General features: G+C 43.8%; 1 protein-coding gene and 1 pseudogene across 3 annotated transcripts in view; one reads left to right on the top strand and one right to left on the bottom strand.

The window, feature by feature from the left end:
• The window catches only part of MALT1 (MALT1 paracaspase), a 62852-nt gene extending 45126 nt beyond the window's left edge, over positions 1-17726 (bottom strand). Inside the window, exons 1-2 of one of the 2 annotated variants that reach the window (XM_082641451.1) lie at positions 17183-17726; positions 7518-7684 (exon numbers count right to left, since the gene is read on the bottom strand). In XM_082641451.1, coding sequence (XP_082497577.1) covers positions 7518-7684; positions 17183-17457 — 442 coding nt within the window. In that variant the 5' untranslated portion in view covers positions 17458-17726. The remainder of the gene's footprint in view (positions 1-7517; positions 7685-17182) is intronic. The other variant, XM_082641450.1, reaches the window with a different exon arrangement.
• On the top strand, positions 8371-9511 carry LOC309815036 (histone H3-like centromeric protein A; annotated as a pseudogene). Its single transcript has one exon. The product of its transcript is annotated as a histone H3-like centromeric protein A (transcript).
• Positions 17727-18181: the final 455 nt, after the last annotated feature.

The raw sequence follows: 18181 nt of genomic DNA, 5'->3' as shown, positions 1-18181 counted from the left end.
GTAAAATAGCAGAACCAGGATGCAAAGCTAAGTTTGCTTGGGCTTTAAAACCCTTTTAAGCCTTGGGTTATCCCAGTGATTTTTTTTTTCCTTCCACCTTTACTGAGGTATAAGTGACAAATAAAAACTGCATACATTTAAGGGTGCACAACATGATGATTCAGTATAGGTATACGTTTGTGAAATGGTTCTCACAATCAAGTTAATTAACACATCCATCACCTCACACAGTTATCATTTTCTGATGGTTCTTAATGCATCTCCCATGCTAATCCCATCTTCTGCCACAGGCAGCCTCTCACTGGAAGGAGGGTGACAGGCACAGTGCAGTGTCTTGTGCCATGGCAGTGCTTAAAAATTTACTGTGGCAAAGATTCTCTGCTATTACACAAAGAGACAAGAGATGAGAATGAAGGAAACTGAAAGGCTTTCTCTCTAGAGGGTCTTACAAAGAAATGAATGACTTCAGAGGAAGGCGCCCATGTGACCAGGATGTTCTAAAAGCTTCCTTTGTGGGAGACAAGACTAAATGATTTTTTTTTTTTTTTTTTGCGGTACACGGGCCTCTCACTGCTGTGGCCTCTCCCGTTGCGGAGCACAGGCTCCGGACGCGCAGGCTCAGCAGCCATGGCTCACGGGCCCAGCCGCTCCGCGGCACGTGGGATCTTCCCGGACCGGGGCACGAACCCGCGTCCCCTGCATCGGCAGGCGGACTCCCAACCACTGCGCCACCAGGGAAGCCCAAGACTAAATTATTATTATTATTATTATTTTTTTTTTGCGGTACGTGGGCCTCTCACTGCTGTGGCCCCTCCCGTTGAGGAGCACAGGCTCCGGACGCGCAGGCTCAGCAGCCATGGCTCACGGGCCCAGCCGCTCCGCGGCATGTGGGATCCTCCCGGACCGGGGCACGAACCCGCGTACCCTGCATCGGCAGGCAGATTCTCAGCCACTGAGCCACCAGGGAAGCCCTGGACTAAATGATTTTTAACAGCCATTCAAACTCACAGTAGATACATCTGTCCTGTACCAACAATTTTAGTAGTCTAAGTCTTCAAGAAGCAAGCAAACACATGTCTTTATTATTTACTGCTTCAGAGACTGAGAATTGAAAGGCACAGTGTGATTTGGAACCCGCCCTGGTGAGTACCACAGAGGAAAGTCACAACACCTCCCATGTTTTAACCACACATATTTCTTTCCACCCTGTCTCGTGTGCGACAGGGAACCACGGTCACCTCTAACCACCCTCGCGCAGCGCCCACTAGTCAGAACGTGCTGAACAAAGTAAGGAGGGAAGATGACACAGAGCTCTGGACGGTGTACCAAGGCAGACGAAAGTTCTATTTTAAAGGGTGAATGTACAGCTTCCTGGCAAACAAGCCTATTTTCAGATAACATCTGCAAAGAAGTCAAAGAGGTTACTTGATTTCCTGTAAGCCGGAGAGAATCTGACTGGGTCTGATGGAACATGGGGATTGTGCTTTCAACACGTGTACACCTGTGTAGAGCAACCGGCTCAAGATATTACACAATAAAACTAAAACCCCTGCTGGACTCACTAAACAGATAAATTAGGGTGATTCTTGACCTGACAAAAGGATTCATCATAGGTTCCCTTTGAGTTGTTCTCTCTTACAATGCAGTTACTATCGAAGTAATTCACAGCTTTTCCAGGAACAGATCTATTGTGGACGTTACAGTGCGTCTGTTTTCAGAGGCCATGAACCAAAAAACTTTTTCTATCATCTTCCATCTAAAACTCTCCCTTAACGTTATTCTGAACATTTCAAAACTATTACTGAAAAGCACCCCAGAGAGTCCCAGAATAAATACCATTCCTCTTCCTCTAACAACTTCCCCCCATTACAGAACCAGTATACTGGTTGTGTACTTTCCTCTTACAGGTCAATTTACATTTGCATCTACTGTGGCTACACCTGGTCTCCTACATCACACCTCTCACCCTCTACATCATCGACAACTCCCTTTAACACTTTGGCGTGGAAACCCATCCTTCCAGCCCTCACCACCACTCCCTTTCTAGCTCTCTTCTTCTTCTTTCATCTTATTCCCATTTATACAATCTTTGCCTCTTTTCACTTCTTAATATTTTGCTTTCAGGAATTTCTGTTGTTCATGGAACAAGAGGAGTCCCTTCTAAATCAGATCTAGTAGTTGAGCACTTTTTAATTTGGCAAAAGAAGAAAAAAATCGAAGTCTGTGGGTCAAAGAGAGAATTGAGGTAATAATCCATAGCCAAGTCTCCCAAACAATCCCAGAGACTTCCTAGTATTATGGAAATGACATTGAGTTCAGGTCAGGGTCAGGAGACCCGGGTTCTAATACTACTTTTGTCAATAACCAACTGTGATTTTGGCCAAATGATAACTTCTGGTAATCTCTTTTTCCACATAAATGTGTGCTCACATTTAAAATTTAAATGTACAGAACATGGAAGCAACCTAAGTGTCCATCGACAGATGAATGGATAAAGAAGATGTGGCACATATATATATAATGGAATATTACTCAACCATAAAAAGAAACGAAATTGAGTTATTTGTAGTGAGGTGGATGGACCTAGAGACTGTCATACAGAGGGAAGTAAGTCAGAAAGAGAAAAACAAACACCGTATGTTAACACATATATATGGAAGCTAAAGAAAAAAAAAACCCAAAAAACCTAGGGGCAAGACAGGAATAAAGACTCAGACGTAGAGAATGAACTTGAGGACACAGGGAGGGGGAAGGGTAAGCTGTGACAAAGTGAGAGAGTGGCATGGACATATATACACTACCAAATGTCAAACAGATAGCTAGTGGGAAGCAGCTGCATAGCACAGGGAGATCGGCTCGGTGCTTTGTGACCACCTAGAGGGGTGGGATAGGGAGGGTGGGAGGGAGACGCAAGAGGGAGGAGATATGGGGATATATGTATATGTATAACTGATTCACTTTGTTATACAGCAGAAACTAACACACCATTGTAAAGCAATTATATTCCAATAAAGATGTTAAAAAAATAAAAATAAAATAAGAAATAAAATAAAATTTAAATGTTCCTAATAGTACTGTTCTGGGCTTTCACAGAATTGCGAAGACAAAATGTGAAGTAAAGGTATCCTGGAAACGAAAGAATAATATTCAACTATCTTTGCTCTTGTCTTAGAGACAATAAAAGTAATAAAAAATTGGTACCAGAAACATAACAATGAGTATTGTACAAGGAATTAAAGAAGAAAAATGAATTGATATGAAAAAGGGGTGGGGAAAAATGGAAAATATGTCAGTGAAATCACACGACTCTGCCAGCACTTCTGAAATGTATGTGCAGCAAAGTTCCTTTCATACAAGAATGAAATAAAACGGCAGCACCACAAAACTGGAGCAGAAAGAACCTTGGGATCCATCGAATGAAACCCACGTGTAACGTGTTAATTCCCTCTAAACGTCCCCCACTGTCTAGCTCTGCTTAGCCAATTCCAGGTCAGAGCACGGCTTCCTTGGCAACCAATCTCGTGATGTGCAGGACTCTAGTTGATAGAGCCTACTAGTCAGCACTCAAATGGTTTCTCTTGAACAAAACTCTAATTGATGGCGCTTATACATCTGCACTCAAATGGTTTCACTCAAAACAAAAACATCTCAAATGGCACATCTAAGTTTATCTGTATTTGCCAAGGTTACAGATGCCAATTTTGGTTGCTTTGAGATCAGAGTCTTTGACCCTTAAATAAAAAAATAAATAAAGGTCTAAAAAAATCATTACAGACCTCTGGTTCAAAACAATTTCAGCAAATTCATTTAACACCCCGCCACTCTTCAGTTCCCACTGAAATGACCAAAGGAATAAAAATAGGGAAACAATGAGTCAGAGCTGGAAAATGCAGATGGACACCATCCATACATAAAAATTATAAGCCATTTCTCTAACAAAGGGCAGGCAAGACCAGTCTGAGAGGCAAGCTGGCCAACCCATGTGCTATGGAAAAGCCCAATCGGAGGGAAAGCAGAAGAGAGTAAACCACAACCTTTTGAAAAATACATTAGGTGTCAGAGCCCATGGAGCACAAGAATTTGGGGGTGAGTTACCCTTGGCTTAGACCTCATGCTAAGTGAGGGACCACTGAAGCTGGCTCCTAATCAAGGCAGGTATTCCAGTTAGAGATGGGGGAACCCTCCCCAGCTACCTCTGAGCCACCAAAGCAAAGACATCCAAGAAACTTGGTACCGCAACCATCTTCTATGGCCACCTCTGGCTGTCATCCCACAAACAACTGGGATGGAATATGACAAAATCAGACTAAAATAAACCTGAAGTTTCCCCTTCTTCTTGTATTTAGGCCTGAAAGACCTGTTCAGAGGTTCACAGCATCTTAGTCACCCAAAACCAGAGCTCTCTATAATGACAATCAGATAAAAGTCATCAGGCTCTTTGTGGAATAAGAACTAATGTCTTCTTATGAAACTGCACTACCAAAAAAAAAAAAAAAAAGAGAGAAAACGTTAGATTATTCCTACTTTGTATTTTTACCAAGATTCAGGAATACACTGAAAAGGAAAAACTGGAGATTTAATATATACTTGTTTTTATGATTGTACTGGATGTGATGAGTTACATGTTTGTCTCTCCTACTAGACGATGAATTTTGAACATGCAAGAACTATTGTTTTAATTCATAGTACCAAGCACAATGCCTGGAATAGCAGAAGTATTAGAATACAGTAATATTGACTGAATGAGAAAAATCCCAGATTAAGTTGATTCTATCAGAGCTTGCATTCTTAATATAATTACAATAGTTTTTATCCTCAATGTTTTTATTGAAATATAAAAATTATTCTCAAATTCTTATATTTCTATATTCTAATGTATGTAAATACAGTAAGTTTTAGATTATCCAAGTAAGATTCAGGTAGAAAGCTAACTGTAAATTACTGAGTTTTATTAGATCCCCAAATATTTCCTCTTAAATCAATAATTAACATTCAAGTAACAACTGATTTCTAATGAATACTATATAGTTAATGAATACTATATGGCTAATATGACATAAAACTTGACAGAAATAGTGCATAAGTGGTCATGTAGAAACTGCTGTCTTTTTCCTATTCTCCCCTCAAATATGAAAGAGTCCCAGGGGATAAATGAAAAAGATATCAGAATGATCTGCACAGGGGAACACTGATGGTAAAGCGCTGATCCTACTATTTGTAGAGAAACACAAAGAGCAGAAACAGATTTTCCAAAGAAGATGACTGATGTTTATTAGGATGGCACTGTATTCGCTGCTGGCCTATCACATCAAAATAGAAAATACTGCTAAAAATTTCAGGCACATCATTACACACAAACATGTGACTCAATTTCAGTCACGCTCAGTTTCATACATGGGAAACTTTGAAAACATGGAAACCTTTGATCTCAGGCCAGTGATCACACCACAGATCATGAGATGTGTGTGCAGCCTCCATGGTCACCTAGATGCAACTCAACACAGCATCATCTCAGCAGCTCCTCCGAGTCTGAGAGGTAGAGAACACTGACTCTCACTTTACAGACTTGGCAACAACGGTGGAGTAATTAAGTGCAATTATTGAAAAACATAATGAGATCTTAAAGTTATAGTTAATTCCCAAAGAGGTTCCTTAAGTTTTCAGAGGCCCCGGTAAGTCTATAAAGTCTGAGGACTTAGTGGCTGAGAGCCCTAGACTGGCAGATTTCAATTGCCACAACTCCTGGGTACTTTTGAGACACTGGGGACACAAAAATTAATAAATGTCACCTGAAGAAATAATTTACTGTTTGGTGACAGAAAGCAATTGCATCTAGATGGGATCTGCATTACCCCAGGCCTCTTGTATGAAGAGGCACTGAGAAACATTTGTCAAGCATCAGATACAGTGGGTAACACAAGAGAGGCGTTTATAGAGGACCTATTTCATCATCTGCACTAGGCCTGGTAAAGCCAGAGATGACCTGAGAGTCCAGGTTTCCTGGCTCACAATCCAGGGTCCCTTCCATTTGTAGCAGACTTTTCAGTTGCTCCCCCCCCCACGCCCAGCATCCAATTTTGTTTGGCGATCCATGAGGTTTCTGGAAAGCTAACTGAACCCACTCCACTCCTGGCTCTAAGCCAGGGGAACTGGCACATTCCAACTCCCTGGCTGGTGACAGGTACAGGGATAGGCACGTGGCCAAAATTAGTTAGTTTATTAGGGAATCCTACAATTTTTGCTGGGACAAAGATTAATGCAAGGAACAGCTAGTAGACATCCTATGACTAGGTAGAAGGTCAGCCTTGGGAGGAAGCCAATGACAAGAAAGGAAGAGCAAAGACAAAATCCAACTCCTTGGAAATAGGGCTGCCCCCTGCCTTCCTCGAAGCCCAACCTGCTTCAAGACTTTTCTGTTGGAACCAGCATGCTCCCTTTATTACACCAACTTGAGTTGGGGTTTCTGCTACGTGTACTTGTCAGTACACCACTACAACACGTGTCTCTAATTCCCCAAGCCCCCAAGAAAGAAGGTCTGCAGCGCCGCTGCCATCACGTGACTTGGATGACATGGTCCCTCCTGCTGACGTCATGGTAACTGACCAACTCCATCCACAGCTATGGAAAGGAGGGGCTGTTTCCTATTCCTCAAATCTGACCTTGGGGGGGCTTCCCTGGTGGTGCAGTGGTTGAGAATCTGCCTGCCAATGCAGGGAACACGGGTTCGAGCCCTGGTCTGGCAGGATCCCACATGCTGCGGGGCGGCTGGCCCCGTGAGCCACAATTACTGAGCCTGCGCGTCTGGAGCCTGTGCTCCGCAACAAGAGAGGCTGTGATAGTGAGAGGCCCGCGCACCGCGATGAGGAGTGGCCCCCACTTGCCGCAACTAGCCCTAGCACAGAAACGAAGACCCAACACAGCCATAAATAAATAAATAAAAATTAAAAAAAAAAATCTGACCTTGGAAGTGAGCAACCTCACTCAATGGAAAAAAAAAATCATGTGGTTGAGTTACTCAACATTTCAAAAGCACCATGTTGGCAAAAAACTTCAACAATAAACATTTGTTACACTTTCTCTCATTCACATACAGACATATAAATAAATGTGTGTATTTACTTTCTTGGCTGCACTATTTTAACATAAGTTATAGAAACCTTTCCCCTCAACACTTTCACATGCACCTCCTTGGAATAAAGACATTCTTCTATAGAAGTACAGCACCATCGTCACATGGTAGTTCCCTAATGTCTAATATGCAGGTTATACTCAAGTTATTCCAATTGTCCCGAAAATGTCTTCTATAGCTGTTTTTTTGGAAAAACAATCCAACAAATGTTTATGCACTGTATTTGCTTTTTATGTGTTCTTTAGTCTCAACCTGGGGGGGAAAATGAGGCTCCATATATTTACATGTTTCAAAAATATCTAACACAATTCATTTGGTCAAATGAGATATCTTCCTCTGAGTCTGTCTCCATGAACCCCTGGAGAACGTGCCCCCGGGAAGCACGTACCTGGGGGGCTGAGGAGCTGAAGGACCTCAGTGTGCTCCATAGTCTGCAGGAAGTCGCTCAGCTCCACGACCGTACAGCCTTTCTCACCCAGCAGCTTCAGTAAACACAGGCTCGGGCTGCCTTCAGGCTCCAGGACCTTAAGACAACACTGCTCCAAGTCTAGACAACTGCAAACAACAAATTTAATTCAAGTCAACACATTTCCTTCACTATGATCTGCCTGCTGTATGTTTGGCCCCATCATGGGTGTTGTAGAGGATACACAGCAAGTTGCCGCGTGGTGGGGAAAACGGTTTACGTTACGAATGCTGCTATCCCTTTAGACACGGTCTCCTAATGGTGCTCACCTTGGATAGCAGAAGTTGGCAAACTTTTCCTGTCAAGTGCCAGAGAGTAAATGTTTTAGGCTTCGTACGGGCCACAGAGTCTCTGATGCATATTCTTTTCTTGATTTTTGTTTTGTTTTACAATTTTTAAAATATAAAAAACATCCTTAGCTATACAAAAACAGGCAGTGGCCTCAATATGGCCCATAGGCTGTTGTTTGCAGACTCCTGTTCTATATGTTTCGACACAATTTTGTCTTAAAATCATGAGCTTTTCTTTCACAAGCATGTCTTCTTTACCCAACTAGATAACAGTACTCCTTACAAGCAGACACCCTATCATATATATATATTTATCTTTTTAAAATCCCTCAATACCTAAAATTTCGTCTTGCCCATATGAATTATTCATAACTGAAATGCCTGGAAGCCTGGATGGAAGGGGTCAAACATAATGGTACCACAGCTGTGGCAGAGCCAAGATTAGTTAGCAAGCTTTCATATGACTTAAAATATTCTTAGTCCACATCCATTTTGATCAGTTTTAGTAAAAGGCTGCCACAGCATGTATATAATGGTCACCCAAGATTTATAATTCTGTAATAAAGTTGGTTATTTCATGAAGAAGAAAATGGATCCAACCAAAATAACTTCAATACTAATATTCTATCTCACAGGATTGTGAGAATTAAATTAGACGATCCATGTAAAAAGTACTTAGCACAGTGTGCGGGAAATAATAAGCACTCAATAAAAGCTAGCCCTTATTATGCAATAAAAATATGGGAATATTAAAAGGAGACTAAGGCTAATTTCGCTTATTTCTAAAACTGTTGTAGCTTTTCCTTAAAAACTGTTTTTGACCCTGGACGCCAGCCTCTGCCTCTGGACCCGGAAGGCCGAGAAGGAGCCGCGGTCCGCAACCCCGAGCGCCAACCATGGGCCCGCGCCGCCGGATCCGCAGGCCCGAAGCCCCAAGGAGGCGCGCCGCAAGCCCGGCTCCCGCCGCCCCCTGGCCGGGCCCATCCTTAGGCACTTCCTCCCGTCAACTTGCTCGCCGGAGGCATCGGGTTCTGAAGGCGATCCGAACTCTTCAGAAGAGCACACACCTGTGGTGAAGGAAGAACCACCCCACCCCCCCCTTCTGCCGCCTGGCAAGAGAAATATGTGTTAAATTCACTCGTGGTGTGGACTTCAGTTGGCAAGCCCAGGCCCTGCTGGCCCTCCAAGGGGCAGCAGAAGCGTTTCTAGTTCATGTCTTTGAGGATATGCCGATCTCCTCTCCTTACATGCCGGCCGTGTCACTCTTCTCCAAGGATGTGCCGCTGGCCAGGAGGATCCCAGGCATCCAGAAAGGGCTCGGCTGAGCTCCTGCCGCCCGTGACTCTGGCTGATACCAGGGACTCTGCCCGTCACTGGGGCCAGATCCACGGAGTAGAAGGTGCTGCCTGGACTTGCTGTCTCTGAGCAGAGCGTGTGCGTTGCTTTTGTAATTAGGTTTTTTTTTAAGAAGACGACGACTGCATGGCTTTCCTCTGTAACAGAGGTAATGCATGACAGAATCAACACATTCCAAAAGTCCCGAGAATCATTTTCTGATGAAGAGACTCCAAGTTTGACTTCACTTTGCAAATTATTCATACGCCTGATGATTTGGAAGACACCAGATTTTCTAGGTTATGAGAGAAAAGGGTATTTACTGATTATTTTAGATCTTTCTGTACCATTTAAATTTTTTACCCTATGTATATTTACTTTTGTTTAAAACCTAAGGGAAAAAATAAGAGAAGACCACTTCAACCAGGTGCATGGAAGAGCCTGGCGCGTCCAGCATACAAATCTCTGTCCTTCAGATTGATTTCATCATTCGTGGCAACAGCAAGTTCCTGTGTGGACTGTGCCTGTCGACAGATTATACAGCTTTTCAAAAACTCAATGGGGATGAAAACAGGAAATCGTTGAGGATTGATGTTCTGGCTCCTTCTGGTAAATTCCTATCAAAATCATTCAGAAATTCTAGCATGTAGAATTTATTTCATTCTTATTTGCAAGTCATAGACAAGGTATCATAATTTATACTTCAGAATTTTTCATTCCAGGACTTTTAAGAGCCTTTTCAATGTTTTTACAGGTATTTTTTATAACTCCCTTGTGGAGCGATAATAAAAATAATTCTTTAATGAGAAAAAGTTGAAGCGAAGTCCCTATTACACACAGATTATACTGTGTCCTTTGTGTGTTAGCATTAAGTTCTTCATTTGAATGCTTTGCCAACAGCCACAATGTAAACAAGAGAATTCAGGGATGTGTTTTTGTCTCGGGTGGAGTACAGCGTGAGCAGATAAAAACCTTGCCCATCTCTTGTAACTGAAAGCAGTTTAAGAGATTTCCAGAGAAATGGGAAGTGCCACCCGAAGACTTTTAGATATTGTGTGTGGTGAAATGATTAGTGAGGGCGGACACTAATAATGATGTGTCGGCCAACGGAACTGAGAGACAAACTAAAGGGAAAAGGACCAAGTTCGGTTGTGTGATAGACTTTAACCCTTTGGAAAAACCGTTTCCTGTTCGACATCAACTCATTTTTATGTAGACAATGGAATAAAGCTTACCTATCTATGACTAAAACAAACAAACAGACAAACAAAAACTGTTTTTGAGAGACTTCCCTGGTGGCGCAGTGGTTAAGGATCCGCCTGCCAGTGCAGGGGACACGGGTTCGAGCCCTGGTCCAGGAAGATCCCACATGCCGCAGAGCAACTAAGCCTGTGCGCCGCAACTACTGAGCCTGCGAGCCACAACTACTGAGCCCATGTGCCACAACTACTGAAGCCCACATGCCTAGAGTCCATGCTCCGCAACGAGAAGCCACCACAATGAGAAGTCCACACCCCGCAATGAAGAGTAGCCCCCGCGCACCGCACCGAAGACCCAATGCAGCCAAAAATAAATAAATTAAATAAATTAAAAAAAAATAATTGTTTTTCAGTAATTACTGCTTTGGTAACCAGATAGTGTCCTCCAAAGCCTCCAGTCACTAGGTATTCTAGCTAAATTTGTATATTCAATACTCTATACTTGTTAAATGTCAATAATCATATTACAGATCAACCATTCCCAATTCTGGGCTGTACACTCTGGCAGCACAATCTGAAGTCCATGGCAAATTGATAAAGGTAAGGACAATAAGACTGTCTTTTACTCTAAGATTATCTTTCCTATTTTTAAAAGTGTTAAAGTGTCCTTTCTTTTATGAAATAATGGTGATTGAGATGGTAGCAAAAACAAAAGCTGAAGGTGCTGCTACAATATTTTGTAAAATTTTCTTTTACTAGTCCCTGGAATGTCCAAGGAGGTATTAGACACAATATAAGGATTACCCATTTTTCAAATAATTATAATATGAAATTTATAAAAACAAGGATGCTGTATGCTAATTTTTTATGATTCAGAAAGGTTATCAAGACCTGATACATGAAATTAAGATGCCATCTTGTCAAATGCAACCAAATGGTGCTTTAATCTTTATATTAATATGGAGAAAACTAAAAACAATTTTACCTTCCCCCCACCAAATGAAGAAAGATCAAATTGAAATAGACAACGACTTCTCTTCCAATACAAGAGGCACTGGAGAAAAACAAGGTGCTCTCTCTTCTTTCCTCTTACTGATTTTCCACATGGGCACCGGCTTTCGGCTAAGATGATGTTTATACATACCCAAATTTCTTTCTTTCCTTTTTTAGTTACATTCCTGTCAGGCTGTGCTTTGAAGTGGTTTCTACCAGCTCTAATTTGAAATTTCTGATTTAATTAAAAAGACTACTTTCTTACTGAAACAAATAGACTTTGCTTAAAAAAACCCTATATTTATCTTTACTTTTAAAAATGTGTAATCAAATAGAACATATTGATATTATACACCTTCTAGGGTACAAACCATGGCACTGCTTTTAGATTCTTTTGTTTCTCTTGGTACATTTACACTTCAGAATCCTTATTCATTAATTCAACAACTACTTATTAATCACCTAAAATAGGACAACCATTTTTTCTAGGTATTTTTCTAGCTGCAAACAAAATCGCCCATCCTCCTAGATTTTTCTACAGGAGAGGGACAGATATGTATACACACACAGAGATCTGTGCATCCATCCATCCAACTGTCCTAAGTGCTTTGGAGAAAAACAAAGCAAAGCAGGGGGATAGGTAAGGCTGGAGCAGATGTAGGGGGGTGATTTTAAATAGTGTGATCAGAGACCTCACTGAGAAGGTGACTTTTTAAAAAAAATGTAATCAATGTTGTTTATTTTTAAAATTTTTATTGAAATATAGTTGATTTACAATGCTGTGCTAGTTTCAAATGCATAGCAAAGTGATTCAATTATACATAAATATACAAATATATTTTTTTACATTCTCCTCCATTATAGGTTATTACAAGATATCGAGTATAGTTCCCTCTGCTATACAGTAGGTCCTTGTTGGTTACCTATTTTATATACAGTAGTGTGTATATTTTAATCCCAAACTCCTAATTTATCACTCCCTCCTTTCCCCTTTGGTAACCATAAGTCTGTTTTCTCCATCTGTGAGTCTATTTCTGTTTTGTAAATAACTTCCTTTGTATCATTCTTTTAGATCCTACATATAAGCAATATCATATGATATTTGCCATTCTCTGTGAGAAGGTGACTTTTAATCAAACACCTGAAGAGGTAGGTAAAGGAGCCAGTCTTGTGGTTCATCCGTGGAAAACATCTCAGGCTGAGCAAACAGCAAGTCCAAAGGCCCTACTGTCTTCAAGGAAGGGCAAGAAAGCATGTGTGACTAGAGCTGAGAGAGGGAGGGAGACACCAACAGGATATCAGGTCCAAGAGCTCACTGGTAGCTAACTGGTGTTTTTACTCTGAGATGGAGAAACAATGGGAGGGTTTTGAACAGAGGGAGGATAAGACCTGATTTAATGTTTTAAAAGAACGATTCTTACTGCTATATTGAGAATAGACTGGGATGGGAGCAAAGCAGGAGGCGGAGAAGTTAGGCGGCCACTGGAACAATGCAGGTGAGAGATAATGGTGGCCTGGACCAGGGTGGTCGCAGTGGACGTAGGATTCTAGACACATACTGGAGGTACGGCAGAAGGGATTTGCTGATGCAGTGGATGCGGTATATAAAAGCGGAGTCAGGAATGACTCTGAAGTTTCTGGCCTCAGCACCTGGATGGATGTAGCCACCCTTCACTGAGATGCAGAAGACTGCGAGAGAAAGAGGTTATGGCGGAAGACGTGTTAAGTTTTGGACGTGTTGCATTTAAGATGTCTGTTAGTCATTCAACAGGAGATCTACACGAATGAATCCGGGAGTTCAAAGCAAAGACACGGGCTGAAGGTATGAACTGAGAGTAATCAACCTAAATATGTGTAAAGCTAGGAGGACTTAAGGATAACACCAAGCTGGGGATTAGGTGAAGAAGTCTAGACAAAGAGATACAAGGCCTAAGCCCTAAGGCATTCCAAAATCCAAAGATGAAGAGGTAGAGACTGAAGAGATAGGGACAGGAGGAAACCTTCCTATCATAAAGTGCTCGAGGGCAGGATTCCGTAGCTAAAAGAGCACCTCCTACGCAGCAAGTATGCAGCGGCTGTTTTCCCTGGTCCCAAAGCCCCATCTCTCAGCTCCCTCCTTCATGGAATTTACACACTATTAGAGCCTCCTGAAAGCTCTGCCATCTTTGGGGCTCGAATGTTCCTTCGAATGCCTCTGCAGAATTCACACTGCTTGGGCAAGACACTCAGAACCTGTGCTTATCTACACTGACAGCAAAGGGCGTTCAATATTCAGGCAGTTTGGAATGGAACTAGGCTGAGTTTGTTTAGGGCATTCCCACACGTTCATGTTTTGGGAAGCTAAACTATATGCAAGGATTTATCCTGAATCACCAATAACCACCTGGAAACACTCCTTATCCCTGATGGGACAGTTCAGAAGGAACTCCTGTGGCTTATTTATTAAATTCTTACCTAGTCTGAGGAAAGTTATATAGAGTGAGGAAAGAAAGTGAAAAGAAACAGAACAGGCAACCTTCTGGGATTTTAGGGCTGTGAATCCAGTGACTGCAGAAAGCAATGCACTTCCTCGTGGGAACTGTCATCCATTTGGACTAGATTCACTATAATTCCTGCGTTTGATTGACACTAGAGAAAAATGCCTTTCGGACCTTTTACTATTGTAGATGCTCTTTTGCCATCGGTATGAAAATCACTGTTTTAGTCTTAAATAGAAAAAGCACCGCCAGCTTACCTTGCCCCCTCAGTTGTCACTCCCCGGCCTCCAAGTTCCCAGGGCTAACCTTTTGTTAGGTCAGTTTAATTCTTCTGATCTCAACAGGTACGTGAGCTTAATGTTCTCCAGTTCTCCAACCTTCAGGGTGGCCTCCACTTTCCCAAGCACAACTAACCTACTCTGAGCTAAACTTCACCATCCTGGAAGGCTGGCCAAACTCATCTGTCTCCAGTAAACTTCCCACCCTGAAATCCCCAGCTTCCACAACTTCGTGCCCTTTGTTGCTTGTCTCCTCTTGCTGGGCAACTGCCCTCTCTCCATACTACGTTCACCAGAGAAGTGGTCTCAAGCTTTTCCATTAGTTCCTCAAACAAAGCTAATACCATTCTATAGCCTTTAACAAAACTTAAATGAAGGCTTAGGGAGGAAAACTGAACACCTGATGTCAGGTATCCACTACTTTTAGAATCCATCAGCCATGCCTCTTCAGTGGCAGGGCCTTACTGATGTTCTCCCTCCTTCATGGCCAAATAGGAGTGCTCACTTCAGGAGAACCTTCTTCAGGAAAGGCCAGAGCCTTCCCTAACTAGAGTAGTAGTTAATTTCACAAATTAACCAATCACAGATCTGGTAATCTGACCCCGCCCCCTGCCCACAAAGAAGACAACTGTTTATGTTATTGTAAGTCTAGAAATTCAGAAATCTATGGACCTAGAATAACAGTATGTATCTTGGATTTTCTTTGCACAGCCAAAAGCACAATGTATTCTTCCTAGAACAGAAAAAAAAAAAAGGGGGGGGGGCTTCCCTGGCAGTCCAGTGGTTAAGCCTCTGTGCTTCCAATGCAGGGGACATGGGTTCGGTCCCTGGTTGGGGAACTAAGATCCCATGTGCCATGCAGAGTAGCAAAAAATTAAAAAGAAAAAGAAAAAAGAAAGAAAAAAGTATGCCATCTGCTCAACTTTGCAAATTTACTACTTCTTGATTCCATCTTCACATCATTACTCCACTGAACAGCCAAATAATCCCAAATCATCATTATTCTGGTTTAACCTCAAACTCTTTGAAACTCAAGGCTGTGGTGAGAGTTAGATACTTAATACATTGTCTGGTATATGTTTAATAAATGATAAGTGTTTAATAAATGATAAAAACCCACTGTTATTATTATTCACACCCAACATAGCATCTAACATATTATTTGTGATTGTCTCAGAATAACAGTCTATTACTGCATAAGCCCTTATAAGTAGGAGCTAAATATGTGACATCTTTTTATCTTCTGAAACATTTGCAAAAATCGGGCACTCAAAAAACTTAATTTTGAATGAATGGTTCCCCTCTCAATTCAAAATTATTTATAGAGTGTCTAAGATAGGTTCTATGCATAACATATAGGATCTTAAATCTTCCTGTTCTCGAGGAGTTTATAAAAACATGTACAAATAATTATAGTACAAGACAAAGTTTGGTTATATGAGAAGTTAAAAAAACTGCTAAAGGGTTCAAAGGCAGACCCAAATCATAACAATGATCTAGAGCAGTGGTTCTAAGTGTGGTCTGGGAAGCCCTACTGCAGTTCCTGAGACCCTTTTCACAGGATCCCCAAGGTCAAAATGACTTTTCATAATAATACTAAGATGTTATTTATTTTTTTTCATTCATTCTCTCAAGAATGGACATTGGCATATCCAGTGTTACCTGACCTGTGACAGTGCAACAGACTGAGTGCAGAAGGACATAAAAGATGCCGGTTCTCTGGGATTAAGCCAAGACATTAAAGAGATTTTCAAAATGCAAAACAATGCCACTTTTCTAACTAAATTTTTTGTTTTGGAAAAGTTTGTTTTTCCACAAAAACACGTCATTTTTGTTAACATGTAATGAATTATTCTTTTTAAATATTAAAAATTCTTAATTTTCATTTCTAATATGGTAAATATCAGTATATGTTGTATGTATGTAACATATAGAACCCACATTAAAAACTCTCGGGCGGGGGGGGGTTTCCCTGGCGGCGCAGTGGTTAAGAATCCACCTGCCTATTCAGGGGACACGGGTTCGAGCCCTGGTCCAGGAAGATCCCACATGCTGCGGAACAACTAAGCCCGTGCGCCACAACTACTGAGTCTGCGCTCTAGAGCCCGTGAGCCACAACTACTGAAGCCCTCACGCCACAACTACTGAAGCCTGCGTGCCTAGAGCCCGTGCTCCGCAATGAGAAGCTCACGCACCACAACGAAGAGTAGCCTCTGCTCGCTGCAACTAGAGAAAGCCCGCGTGCAGCAACGAAGACCCAACATAGCCCCAAGTAAATAAATAAATAAAACCCAAAAACTCTCTGGGGTCCTCAATAATTCTTAAGAGTGTAAAGGAGTCCTGAGAGTTTTAAGCCCAGTTCCAAGCCTGGTAATAGGAAAATGGTTTAATGTTCATGGTGAAATCAGGAAGAAAACCTGGCAAGTTGGTTTGATGGAGGAAGACGGCGAGTTTAGTTTCTTTCTTTCCCACTATCCTTCTCTCTCTACATCTACATTAAAACCTTCATGAATTCCTGCACCACAAACCCTTCACCTTCATTATCTCTCTACCTGCACGTCCCCTTCCTAACCTCCCTTAGGTCTTCTAGGTCTGGGTGTTTTTTAATCTTTTGGAATTACCTCCCTAACGTAATTGTCTCCAGATAGCCTTCTTTATATTCTCCTTGGTCAACCTCGATTTCTCTCTTTCAGCTAAAGGGGAGGAGGGTAGGAAAAGGGTGTGGACTGCCGGAGTCCAACCTCGAATCTCTGCATTCCCAGGACTTTCCTGGGTTCAGGCTCTCTGGAAGGTTACTGAAGTTCTCCCACCTCCTTCCCTCCGCCCTCCTTACCCCCAGCGGCCCCTGCACCATCTCAAGTGGCCCCGATGTTTTCCAACCTCACCCATCGCCGCGTCCGCCCTCCCTCTCCCGTGCCCACTTCACTCTCCCCGCGCGCCCCCCGCCCAAGTTCGCCCCCACGTGACCCCGCCCCGCCCTTACACCCCACCCCACCCCGGGCCCCGGTGCCGCACCTGAGCCGGAGGCGTCCCCGACTCCCCGCCACCTCGGCCAGCCTCCTCCATCCCCGGCCCTCGGGCGCTTGGTCCAAGCTTCGGCCAAGCCTCCGCAGCAGCGGCTCCGGAAGGCGGTTGAGGGTCGCGCCGGCTGCTGCGGGGAGCGGCGGCCCCGAGGGCGCGGCCGCCGGAGGCTGTGAGGCCAAGGGCGGCGGGGCCTGCAGCAGCTCCCCGCACAGAGACATGTCCCGCGCCGGCGACCCCGCGACAGCCGCTGCTCCCGCCGGCCGCATCGCGCACTTTCCGCTCGCCCCCTCGCTCGCCGCGGCGCCGCGGAGGCAGGGGCGGAAGGACTAATTGGACGGCGCTGCACCGAGCTCTGAGGAGGAAGCGCCGCTTCCCGCCCCGCAGAGCCAGGTTTGCCTGGGTGAGTCGGGCCGGCTGGCCGCGCTAGCGGCTCCGGGGGCGGGGCCTCGGGCGGGGGTGGGGCTGCCCACTACGCGCGTGCGCGCGGCCGCGCACCTCCCCCCGCCCTCCGCACCGCCTCTTCTGGGCCACGGCGAGGCGCGCGCTTCAAACCCGGGTGGGAGGTGGAGTCGTTGCTGAGCAGGAAGGGTCGAGTGGTGGCAGCTGGAGGAGGAAGCGGTGGAGGAACTACGCTCGGGCGGCACCACTATGGCGAGGAAGCCTGTGGCGTCGGGGCTTCCCGAGGCTGTGGGAGGAGGATTGCCTCACGCCAAGGAGGGGAGCACGTGGCTTTCCATCGCCGGCGGGTCCGCTCCTCCAGAGGCGCGCTCTGCTGACTCAGTGACTTGCGTGTGCCCGGCGACGCCACCAGCACCCGCGTTGGGCGGCCTCAGCGGAGGCTTCCTCGTTTTAGGATTAGATGTGTATGGCATTGCTAAGGGAAGTGGTGCTAGAGATCCAGATACTCAGTGGAAATTGCCTGAAATCTGTGCCTAGACTTCAACAACAACAACAAAACTGGGCTAGGGTGTATTTAAACCTAATTAGATC

Source organism: Mesoplodon mirus (genome assembly GCF_964341445.2).
Source record: "Mesoplodon mirus genome assembly, chromosome: 13".
Lineage (NCBI taxonomy): Eukaryota > Metazoa > Chordata > Mammalia > Artiodactyla > Ziphiidae > Mesoplodon > Mesoplodon mirus.
Note: the sequence above shows the minus strand (reverse complement) of the source record. Positions and strands in the feature narration are given on the sequence as shown.